Source organism: Mugil cephalus, chromosome 18 (assembly GCF_022458985.1).
Source record: "Mugil cephalus isolate CIBA_MC_2020 chromosome 18, CIBA_Mcephalus_1.1, whole genome shotgun sequence".
In the NCBI taxonomy this organism is placed as follows: domain Eukaryota; kingdom Metazoa; phylum Chordata; class Actinopteri; order Mugiliformes; family Mugilidae; genus Mugil; species Mugil cephalus.
In genome coordinates, this window is record NC_061787.1 from 2437728 (window position 1) to 2450775 (window position 13048).

A 13048-nucleotide genomic window follows, 5' to 3' on the forward strand; every position below is an offset into this window, starting at 1 on the left:
ATTTGGTCTGATTACACTTCAGCTCAACTCTGGGCCCGTTCAGAATGTAGGGGGAGAACTGCGTGTGTCTATTTCTTCTTTTCAAATTAGATTTCTGTCATATACCGTTTCTGGAAAACACACTCACTTGCCATTTTATTAGGTACACCTGTTCAGTTGCTTTTTAACACAAATAGCTAATCAACCAATCACATGGCTGCAATTCAATGCATTTAGTCATGTAGCGGTGATCAAGACAAGTTGCTGAAGTTCAAATTGAGCATCAGAATGGAGAACACAGATTCAACTCACCAACACTGGACAATTGATGTGCTGGGCTGCAGAGACAGCGACCCATGAAACCTCAGCAGCCCACCTCCATGGTGAACCCCTCCAGCCCTGGGTCCTCCTTCTCCACCAGTTCCTGGTATTTGCTCATTTTCCTCTCATGGGCCTCCTCCATATTCTCTTCCTAAGGCACCGTGAGTTCCCACATGATCACGGGTCTAAAACTGGGGTCCCCAAGTCATATCTTGGGGGTCCGCAAAATAATTTGTAATAATTTGTTAATGTTATGCCGTTTTATTACAAAAGTGCATAATTACATGTGGAGACCACTGTGCCAATAAAACAAACGTATTAGGTAAGCAGGTAACACAAACATCTCCTAATAATCTTATGTCTGAAGATAAGAAAATGGTAATATATAAACACATTAAACCAATTACTCCCTGCTACATTAGCGTTGGGTCAAAAAAAAGTCTGATATGGTTGTGACAACGCGTAAATCTATTCTGTATCTAAAGCTAAAGCTCCTGCACTGCTCAGCATTTCTTACGTCCACTTAGCCCAAACCAGCTAAACTGAGAAAATATGACGACAGCTGGCAAATGAAGCCCTGAAGCCAGCCAAGCTAAAACACGACATCTCATTACAAACCATTACAAAGAGTGTAAGGACTAAAGATTTTTGTTCCTCACATTAGGCTGAGGAATGTAAGGGACATAAATTATGTTAAAGCTGGAGCACTTTAATATGCTTTAAAATGGTTTTGAAATGAACTGATTCATTTTGACCGTGCCAGTTTTGGTACTGTTCATTTTCTGAAAGCTTCAAGATCTGTAATTTGAAAATGATAAATGTTGTGAAGACAAAACGTCATTTGAATAAAATGATTCTAAGTGTAAAATGAAATTATGTTAATTTGTATAAAACAGGTCTTTTAGGTAATTTTATTTGAAAAGTTTAAAACAAATCAAACAAATGGTCCTAAACATACATTTAACTGGTGTGAGGAATATGAGGGGGTCCTTGAAAGTTTTCTCCTTTGTAAGGGCTCGAAAAGGTTTGAGAACCGCTGATGGAATCTGGTCTCTAGAGTCCAGATGTGAACACTGATCTGGTCTCAGTCCACATGTGGAGGTGGTCTGGGACACGTTTGTCCTCATTCTTTTAGTAGCGTGAACAGTTAGAATCTGAGTTTAGTGCAGGTCCCTGAAATAACGTTAGGACAGAGATCAATTAATAAATAATAAGTTAATGTTCTTGGTTCTGAAACAGCAGGAGGTAGAGATCCATTAGAGACAGTAGCTGTTCAGATGTTCTGCTGGAGTTTATTTACATCCAGAGAAGCTGAGATCAGATCTGAAGAGCTGGATGGAGACACGTGTTAAAACCAGGTGTGAGACTCTTCAAAGGAGAAGAAAGAGAAAAGTGAGAAGAATCATTTCAATGTTTTTATTCAAAGGCGGTAAATTTGTTGTTTTCTACAGTGTAAAAGATCACAGTTTGAAGTCATATTGATTAGAAGGATAACTCTGAAAATATAAAAACAACAACAGCTGAGTTAGAGGAAATAAAGTGAGGAGGATAAACACCATTAATTTATATCTCAGCAGAAATGGAATACGTTAGTAGAGTAAGTAATTTAAATATAAAAATAACATGGATGCCACTATTCACCAAACAAAGAGTCAAAATGTCAAAAATGTAACATGAAACACAACGTTTCACTGAAAGGATATGAGGAAGTCAAACAGTTATCAGAGGAATAAAGAAACACCTAGTAACACCCACACAGTGCACAGAGTATGACCAAACGGACTGTATAGAAATACATATTTATATCCTGAACATATATCTTTTTTTAAATTTTTGTTTTAAATTTTTTTTTTTACAGTTCTCTGTTGCTTTAAATAGACTCGGATAGTGTAGCAGCTCTTAGGATGCACATGTCAGAAGGATTTGTTGTTTAGAGTTCCTGAATATTCGGTTTTCTAAGCAGCTGTTCGTTAACGATGAGAGGATGAGCTCCATTTAAAGTGCTGCTTCGGTCTTCACTAGAAAAATAGAAATCTGACGGGGCAAAATAATTATACCTCCACCCCCCCTCTACCCCCACCCCGCCCCCTCCCGGTGTGAAAGAAAGTTCAACGTGTTATTGCTACAAAGGAGAATAACTGACAGGGATGCATGGCACTATGACTGATACGATGTTCATCCACGAATACACAACACAACAGTAATTAGAATATGTGTTCAGCTGATGGATGTCACTCTCCTTTTAGCTCTCGCTTGGTCTCACATGCTACATGCTCCCCCATAACATACTGTAGCACCCACGTAATATTCTCTTTTTTTATATTTTGTCTGAAAGAAGAGCCAATGAGCAGAGGTCACGGGAAAGAAGGTCAGATGGACGGGGGGATGACATGCATCAAACGCCCACAGCCACATATAGAACCAGGATTAACGGTTGGCACCTGAACCCAGAGACATTGAGGACGACCTGCCTTCTCATCGTCACTCACTAAAAATCAAACATCGGAACATGTCGTTGATCATGTCAGCTCTGATTACTGTATCTCCAACAACCGCTTGTGCATTAACTCTGAAATCATTTACTTCCAGTTACAATCCACGCCAACCCTGTGCATGTGATTCCTGGGGGTGCACATCACTAAAAAACATCACCTACAATCAGAGCAAACCTCCCCCCTCATGTCCTCGCACCTTTTCACAGACGACCTACAGGAAGAATTCTGACCAGCAGCCTCTCAGTCCAGCCTCAGACCAGGAGTCCCTGCAGAGAGGATCTATAGCGTCTATACAGGCTCTATACCCGACGCCACCCACACCACCCATGCACCGCTTAACCTTCCACCCTCTGGCGAACACTAGCACGGTGAAATAACGCCAGACTTGGCCAGAGCTTCGTCCCACAGGCCGTCTGATCCTCAGTTCCTTTCAACAGGACTGTTGAACCGATGAGCCCACACACAGACTCACCTCCTCCTCCACTGAAAGGCTGCAAACCATTTACTGTTCCCTTCAATGTGCAACAATTCGCTGATTTTTTAACTTCAACACAAGCTCACTTCTTCTGATGCAAACCGAGTCAGGCAGAAAGGTCCCGGGTCAGGGCCCAAAGACTCGAAGCTTCAGAAGCGTATTTAAAGTGGTCATAACAGCACCACATATATACTGTAGATAAATATATATACGCATCTCAGAAAAGATGAGAGAGAAACCCAACAGTTCCACCACAGCAGCACATGGGGTCAACGCATGTCGACCTCTTTTGAAGGTTTGGAGCAGTTCTTTAGAGTTTAGGGTCCAATTAAAATTATATTATTTCAATAAACATAGTTTAGATTTATTACTCTGGGTCACTGAGCAGAATGTTCATTTCATCCATTTAAAATTAACATCTACAACACAGATCAATGTGAGCAAGTGGTGATTTTTGATTCCACTGTTGCTCCAGAATCCTATACACGTAAATACAAATATATATTCTGTATATGGTGCAATGCAAAAGTGTTTCGTAGCTTGAGAGGTTTAGCTCCTTGTGAATTACCAGCACCTCTAATTATCTCTACAGCATGACAGCAAGTTTACAAGAAGGACAAGGTGCCCAGGGACACACCGTCTGATGTCAGCTTCATGGAGTCAGTCTGGGATTAAATTAAGACTGAGGCAGAAGACTGAGAGGAACTGTGGCGAGTCTTCCAAGATGCTGGAACAAGCTACCTGCCTGCAAAGGATATTAATGTTCTTCAGATTCTCTCTGTCTACATTTGCATAATGGTGCATCTTTTTTATTTATTTATTTCTTTGACCAGATGGTTCTTCAGGGATTCTGGAAATACAGTACATCTAGGGCTGCAGGGAAAATAAATCATTGGCTTCATATTTATTGTTTTGTGCAAACTTAAGTGAAACTAATTCAAAATAAAAGTAACTGCAGCCACATGTGGCACAGCAGAACTTCACCTGACCAGTGAATGACTGCATGGGTGGAGCAGATAGAGGGGGAGGTGGTGATTGTCTGGAGCCGCAAAGAATGAACCCAGTTCTGAAAACAGTCATAGTGTTTTCATTGGTTAAACTGATACACAGTATTGTAGCACACACACACACACACAGACATACACACATCTCACTGAGGTGTCCACAAAATATGCATTTAAAAAAAACAAAAAACGAATCATTTGCAGATTTTCCTAATTTGCTGCTTCATCTTCAGCCCATATTTATCAGTACACTTTCCAAGAGATGCACTCTGAAAGAGATCCACCCAACCTCATAAACCACCTCCACATCTTCAAGGTGCTACACTTAAAAATGAGCTTGTAGTGGATATCTGATCAAATTTCCGTGTTCGACATCCCCCTCTTACCAACATCACACAGGACTTCATGTCTTTGGAGCAGGTTACACTTTGATGCTGTGACTCGAAAGCACATTTTCGTTTGATAAATACGGGCGAAGAGCTCAAGTTCGCTCTGAAATAACTCAGCTTACTCGTGTCTATGAGGATAGTTTCACACAGAAAATTACACAATATTTGTTCTAGGCACAGTTGAGATGGTTCATCCAGGTCTTCGTTCGTTCCAGCCTCCCACTAGTCCGGCTCACGGTAAAGCTTCACTCAGGAGGCGAGAGTCTGAAGAGGGTTGGGGGGCGGGGGATAAGTGCATAGATGGAGGAAGCAGAAGCAAGCAGCCCCACTCAGTTCCAGACCGACTCCTCTCTCTCTTCATTACTTTCCTCGTACACAGGTAGCTGCAGGTGACGGACGGCGGAGGGGGGGGGGCGGAGTCTGGCAAACACATAGAACACAGAGCAACATACGGCAGACCAGACACACACACACGGGACGGCTTTAGCGCTGCACTCGGGTTAATTGGGCTGGACGGTGAAAAGCGTGGACGTCCAGTGGGTCTGCCACACGGCCGACTCCACGTCATGTGACCTCTGCGAAGGCGATGTGATTCTGTAAGGGAGGGGGGAGGGAGGTGGGGTACGAGAACATAGTCAGAGAAAGAAGAAGAAAGAAGTTTCATTCACAAACACATCAGTCGGAGAGGAAGACGGATTATTCAGAGCGTTTCCCACAGCAAAACCAGACAAGGAGAAAGAACGTTCAAACAGAGTCTAGTTCAGCCTCACATGCTTTAAGATTTAAGACTCTCATTATCCAGCAGAATGTGCTCATGGCTCCGGCTGTAAGAGCAAATCCAGGCGTGTTTACCTGGGATCCCGCTCAGAAACCATTCATTTGGAAAGCTTTCATTCGTTTAGGATGTTTAAGAGGAACAGAGGAAGAGTAGAGCCATACTAACTGGAAATGGATAAGTATAAATCTGACTTGTGTATGCAAATAATCCTCCTCCTCTTTAGTCAGTAATAACCTCTGAGAGCTGTGAGTGAAACCAGGCTGCTGTATTAAAGGATACGAGGATATGCTGCAGCTGAATGTGACTCTCCACATTCACTAGGAGCAAAGTCAGAATGATTAACTTTCATCTTATTCTTCAATACTCTGTGAAGTGTCCACATTTCCATCATAATAAGAGAACTTCAACGGTCCACCTCGGAAAATGACAAACATTTGATGCAAATCACTGAAAAATTTTATGTTTCTTTCATTTTTACCTTGTACCAAAACCTTCATATATTCATTTATTTATTTTTCATTTTCATAAACTCAGACACTGATACACGAACATTAAAAATAAAGTATTAATATTATTAGTAGTATTACAAGGCTGCTACTATATTTTCCTTTTATCAACTACACTTTGATCTAAATCTTCCATTCATACAGACCAGCGTTTCCCGTCCAATTCTCTCAGGTTGTGCAGAAAAATTACACCTCTTTATTTTTTCCACACGTCAGACAATTACACACTGAATCATATTTAGTGACACATCCGCTTGTTGTTGTGGTTGCAGCGTCCAGAGGAGACCGGACCTAACGCAGTCTCCATCCCCGCCGCCCAGATGTTCACTCGTGCCCTGGCTTTCTGCTCACTGTGGATTTCTAAGCTTCCAGGCATCTTCAGACCGCCGAACCGTTCTATTTTTAGACCGGGCAATTTTCCACCGAGCCGAGTCGAGAGCGCGAGATTTTCTGCTCTTTGTCAGCCGTTGAGCGCGGGGGCCTCTCAGCACAAAGCTGTGAGTTGAATCGTCAAACAGGAGCTGTGTGTGTGTGTTAACTGTGTCTCTCAGTGGAGAAAAAGGAAAGGTCACAAAGGCTAGTGTAGGCAGAAACACACCGCCGTTAGATCTGGTTTCCATACGGTAACACGTGAAGATATTAACACGCAGAAAAAGAAAAGAAGGAGATGTCACTTCAACACACAGGCCAAACTCTCTGGACAGCTGAGCCTCCGTCTCTCTACGATCACCAGGCTGGAGACCGACACGGACGGCGGCTAATGGGTGGCTTTTCAGACACATTTGAAGAATGAAGAGGTTTAATGGAAGACGAGTTCAGCGGGGATGATGTATCTGAGATGATAGCTGAGCTGGGACTGATTGGCCACAGATGCATCATCTGTCTGATGGAGTTCTCTGTGTTTGTTCAGCCACAACCTAGAGGCCAAGATTTCTTTAAGAGAGACCTTTCAGCATGATGATTCTGCAGCCAAAGAGTGATGTCCCCTCTGTCCTCTCCTACCACGTCTTTATCCACACTTCATCAGGGGTGACTGCAGCCCAGTTAAACCACCAAATACACCTTCCTCTGGTCGTCAGTCATCTTGTTTTAGACGAAGAATTAGATCGTAAACCACCCTCACCATAAACACAGGCTGTGTCTCAGATGAATGTGGAGCACAGCACACCTCTCTCTCATTTTGTCCGGCTCTGATTAGTATGCGCGTCCCGAAACATTCATCTCGCTAATTAATGCTTCCAGCCTTTGATGTTACACAGTCCTGTGCAAATGTTTTCAGCACCAAGCATCAGTAGCATCCAGGAGGAGGTGTCCAACGGGCCTCAAATTTATTCTGCAACAGCCCACAACAAGCCCAGCTACACGAGCAGACACTAAGGAGTTCTCCACTGTCACGGAGCTCTGGGCTCAACGAGTGAAATGAAATTAAATGAAATTCTCTAAAATGCTCAGAACATCCTTCTTTCCAAGAGTGCACAGGTAGGGTGGATTTAAACACAAAGGCTGCTCACATCTATTAGTTAACACAGGAGTTACGTGTCTGAACCAAACCCACCTGGACTCAGAGGCAGGAACAAACTACTGAGACACAAAATCCAAAGAAACAAATCTGTCTTGTCTTGGACAGAAGTACAAATGTTAGGAGACTTTTTGATCTAAGACAACGGTTCCCAAAAGTGACAGGTGAGCCCTTCTGATTCCCAATGATCACAGCTCTAGTGACACACATGTTAGACTTTTCCGACCAGTGAAACACTATCAACTCTGTCAGGACACTTTACCTGAAGAGTGAAAGCACTGCCCAACCAGCTGGGACGACTTACAGCATTAAACTGCAATCGTTCCTGAATGTTATTTATTATTAAGCCCAGTTATACTTTCACTAGTTCACAGACTGCCTTAAACCTGGACGAGGGAACAAAGGCCTGGACCTATCACACATCACCAGTGGAGTTGAAATGTAGGACAAAAAGAAGCATGAGGTTGTCCAGAGATTTGGCAAAGCTCACTTTTCAAAACACTTCACACTTTGTTTTTGCCTTTTTTTTCTAAAATGCCGGAACAGGCTGAGACCCCGCAGCCAGTGCAGGAAGTCCTGGAGCCGCTCCTTAATGTTGAAAGACTCCTCGCTGTCATCGTCCATCTCCTGCAGCAGGAGTGTGTTTGTGTGAAGTGTAACAAATGATAACATCCGATATTGACATCACATGAACTCTGAATGAGTCAATGCACACTGTGAACCAGGCTTAAAGACATATAAGGCTACGTGTGAGTTAGTGAGGTTATACCTCCATTAAAAATCTGCATTAACTGATGCACGGCCTAGAAAGTTATAAAATGATAATGTGTTTGCAGGTGTGCCGCCCTGTTGTGATGTACGGACCTGTGAGGCGATGTACTTCTCCAGAGGACTTTCCACTTGGCTCATGTTCAGCATGGCTGTGTTGGCTCGCTGCTCGTCTGGAGACTCCCCGCTCAGAAGCAACTTGCCTTTGAAGTTATGAACCACACACACCACCTGCAACCCGCAAATATAACACGCTCAGTAACTGCAGGAGCTGCACACACTACAGAGTCTCACTGCCACAAGAGAATCTTCTACATTTGTGCATAAAAATGAAACATCAGAGTCTGACGATCTAAACGGAGCACGGGCGTGACTCTGGAACAATATTCATTCTCTGAGCGTTAGTCTAGTGAATCTGGAGAAGAACCAGGTTTATTTAGACCTGGACCAGAGAGACCTGGAACATTGTTCACCATGAAGGAGACTACTTCCTGCTTCAGTCAGGACAGGAAAAACAACAATAAAACTGAGATTAACTTTAGACTAAAGAATAAAAGAAACATTCTGCATGGGGACCACTGGTCCAGGCCTCTCTAGTCCAGGTCATGGGTCAGTGTGTTCAGCACTAAATAAAACTAGTTCTTCTCCAGATTCAAGACAAACGCTCAGACGCTTTTTTACCAAAACATACAGCGCGCGCACACACACACACACACACACACACACACACACACACACACACACACACACACACACACACACACACACACAGACGTGTGGTTGTGGGTCTCACCAGGAACGTGGCGATGGCTGTGCCGATGATGAAGCCAGCGATGACGTCCGACCAGTGGTTGCGGTATTCGGCCACACGGTTCAGACCCGTGAGGAAGGCCAGGCACACGAGCCCCAGAGACAGCACTGGTTTGGCCAAACGAGTTCCCTTCGCCTGCACGGTGCACGTCACGTACATCTGCCAGGGAACAGGGAGACCCAACAATTTACCATCAGATTCTCTTGATTTGTCCATCCACCACCACGCCTTTTTCAAACGAAAATCACAAAATTGACATTAGAGACCATTTCTACTCGATAAACCAGATTTTATATACTGGTGATGAAATCATTTGTCAGGAAGTGATATGTTCCTCACCATTTCAAAAACAGCAAAATCAACTCTGATTGATAAAATACTAATGAGAAATGGTCAACAAATACAGTCGGTGTCTACTTTTAAATATCTGGGACCTTTAATTGATGACCACTTGTCTTTTAAGGAGAACTGATGCTCTTATTAGGATTTTATTATAGAAACTTTTTATGTAAAACAGAAACTGGTGAAATCGAGATCTGCTGTACATGAACACACCTGCTCATTGTCGTCACATGTTGTGTATCATGCTGCACTGACATTTATTACAAACTGGTCGTTCTCTCATCCATCTCTGTCTTCTCTACACTAAGTAAATGGGTCATGGTTACTTTTCGCCCCTTGTTCTTTTTTAAAGCCATCCTGGGTCAAATTCCTTCTTATTTATTTTCTCTTTTAACATTAGAAACGAGGAGGTTACGATCTCTGCTCAACGGACAGTTCGCCCTCGGCTGTTCCAAAATTAAGAACAGAATTGGGAAAGAAAGCTTTTAGGTTTTGGGCTCCAGATGTTTGGAATAATAAGCTTCAATCTGAACTGCGTCTATGAAACCTCATAGCTGTGACTGAATTTAAAGCAGTCCATTAAGTGTTAATTAAACTAATTAATTATGTTGTTGTGTAACGCATTTATTTGTTGTTTGTTTCTATCTTTTAATTCTGTAACTGTGTTCTCAATGGGACTAACTGGTTTAATAAATAAACACAAGTCACAGCTTTGTGTATTCATAACAGTGATAGATGGATTATATGGAGGGATACATGTTAAATATAACGGAGGTTTGTCAGGTGCTGATAGCTGGATGCTATTCAGTAATATTTATTATTTATTATTAATTACTGGTAATCTGATCAGACCTGATGGCAGCTCCTGTTACGTGTTTGACTAAAGAACGTCAAAAAAGAAGAAAAACTCTTTCCACACTTAATAAATGTTCTTCTGCCAGAAGAAACCGACCTCATCACTTCAGTGTGACTTTGAAAGATATTCAGAAATGTCGTTCCTGGGCCCCTGATGTTTTATTAAATCCTCCGTAGCCGACGACTGTGACTGCATGGAAATATGAGCTGAAATACCCCCTCTCTCCTCGGGGCCTCTATTCTATTTTCTGCACTTTATTTAGAGAAAAGCCGGCGGAACGACAATGAAACGGAATGAGAATATATCAAATAAAATAAATAGATAGAGGCAGGCGGAGAGGAACAGATGATGGTGAAGAGACAGAAACTACTAAATGAAGTAACAAACCCGGGGAGGAAGAGAAAGGAATGGAAAGAGGAGAAGAATAAAGAAGAAGTGCAGGAACAAAACATTGTCTGTTTTTAAAAGCTTCCTCTTTGATTGGTTTCTCCTCGTGTGCTCCGCCCTCATTCGTCTCACCTCTGCCTCGTTAACCAATCAGTGTGTGTGTGAATATAAATAACTGTTTATATAAATATATCTGATCCTCACCAGGGTCGCGGGGGTTGCTGGAGCTAACACAGAGACAAACAACCATTCGCACTCACACTCACGGTCAATTTAGGTTCATCAATTTACCTAACGAGCACGTGTTTGGGAGGAAACCAAGCTGGACTCGATCTTCTCACTAGGAGGCATCAGTGCTAACCGGCGTGCTAACCACCAAGCCGCTGTGCCGCCCATATATATGTGTACCTCATGTTTTTCTTATTTTCTGAGTTACATCTGTTTTTTTTTCTGGGACTAAAGTATGCACTGTTAAAACATCCCCAATTAAAACACAACATTAGAGTAAATGGAGGCACACTGTCAATCATATTCATATTTAGCACATCTGTGAAACCTACACTGACAATCATTTGTTCACTTAATAATTTAGACTTGTCACCCGACCAGTGACACCCTCGAGTCTAAGCAGACACATCAGTTAAGAAAATAAATCCCCTCAACGTGTCTCTCAAACATTCATGAGGTTTTTTTTTTTCATGTGGACCTTGACCTTCAAAACGTGTTCAAGTATGGGTCAGATTGAAAACATGAACATGAGGATAAATAAAAGTGAAGGAGGAGGCCACTTAAAGACGTATGTGAGGCAGCTGAACTAGAGCCTCCAGCCTCCTCCTCCTCCTCCTCCTCTTCCTCTTCCTCCTGTTTTTAACCATCTGGCCTCCTGATGAGAAGCTCATTATAAGGAGTGCGAGTTACAACAGAACCAGAGAAAACACGATCATTAGAACGAGCCGCTGTGTTCATGTCCACTCTGTAGATTTAAGACTTTCCACTGATTAAATGCACTGAGTTCAGCTTTTCAGCAAACGTGAAATCATTCTTCAGATTTCTGTCTTTGTGGCTGATGCTTATCTCAATGTCGTCTTAGAATACGCTAAGCTAACATCCACACCAATGCCAATGAATGCCAGGTCCAAAAGTTCCCCTGCATGAACACTGAATTGTCACAAGATGGTTTAAATATGGTTGGAATATCTATCTATCTATCTATCTATCTATCTATCTATCTATCTATCTATCTGGACGCTGAATTTGGGTCGTTTACAACTGAATGAGGGCATTTCACAGTTAGACAATCAATTCAAATCAAAGATTTAGAGGAAGGAGCTCTAATATTTAAGAGTCCATGTGTCCCTGTCCCCTGGCCTGTGTTGATGCTGTGTGGTTGATGCTGTGTGGTCTGGAGCAGACACGGTGCCTCTGACGTTTTAATAAGGTCGTGTTTCCTTCATGGAATGTGCAGCAGAATGAAGCAGCCACGCGGGGACACGTCTCTGGACCTGATGATTCATTCTTCTTCGTGGTTGCAGCTAAACGGTGTAAATTCAGGCCAAAGATATCAAGTTCTGACTCTCAACATTAATGCCTCCCATTAACATTTGAATGGGATAATTACAGCTTCGGTGAATGGGAGAAAGCTGCTGCTGGCCCTGGAAACGCTGTAATGACACAGACAATGAGGAGGGATAATCATCATCTCCTCTGTACTGCAGGGATCACATGTATGTTCACATACGACGGCCTTCACCGGGTGACCTCAATAACAGATGCAATCTGCCCCCCCCCATCATGCAGGCAGTCACTGATGGGCCAAAGTGGTCATGTGATGAACCCCATGGGCACGAGGGCAAACGCTGGCTCTGACAGAATATCAAAGAAACCAGAGCATCAGCAAAAAGGAACGGCTGTCTGGAAAATCAGAGGACAGAGACGCTACATTCCCTCTGTGGGCTGTAGGCAACAACGATAAAGGACAACACTGATACAGACACCCATCAGCCACAACATTATGACAGGAGAAGTGAATAACATTTAAACAAATCAATGTCCTGATGGAAGCCTTTGGACCTGGGATTCATTGGTGTGGATGTTATTTAGATATGTAGCCCCCACCTAGACCAGACCCCCCCGCCCCCAACCCTTAGCAATGACACTCATGCAGCCTGACACAGACACAAAAAAAAACACTTTAGGAACAACTCAAAAAAAAAAAAAAAAAAAAGAACAGCACAAGGTGTTGACGTGGCCTCCAAATTCACTAGATCCCAAACTGATCAAGTTACTGTGGGAGGACCCTCCCCTCAAAGACCCCCCCTCATTAAAAACATTCAATGCCCTCAGAAGGCCCATGTCCATTCTCTGATGAGTCACCACACGGGAGACCCACACAATATTAGGAGGCTCCTGTGGGGGCAG

The 13048-nt window shown here is 42.9% G+C and overlaps 2 protein-coding genes across 2 annotated transcripts in view; one reads left to right on the forward strand and one right to left on the reverse strand.

Annotated features, from left to right (window-relative positions):
* Positions 1-13048, forward strand: part of LOC124995607 (NACHT, LRR and PYD domains-containing protein 12-like) — a 1019357-nt gene that overhangs the window by 865467 nt on the left and 140842 nt on the right. The window lies entirely within an intron of this gene.
* The window catches only part of plppr5b (phospholipid phosphatase related 5b), a 29139-nt gene continuing 17793 nt past the window's right edge, over positions 1703-13048 (reverse strand). Inside the window, exons 4-6 of the mRNA XM_047568137.1 lie at positions 9028-9204; positions 8331-8465; positions 1703-5257 (exon numbers count right to left, since the gene is read on the reverse strand). Coding sequence (XP_047424093.1) covers positions 5228-5257; positions 8331-8465; positions 9028-9204 — 342 coding nt within the window. The 3' untranslated portion in view covers positions 1703-5227. The remainder of the gene's footprint in view (positions 5258-8330; positions 8466-9027; positions 9205-13048) is intronic.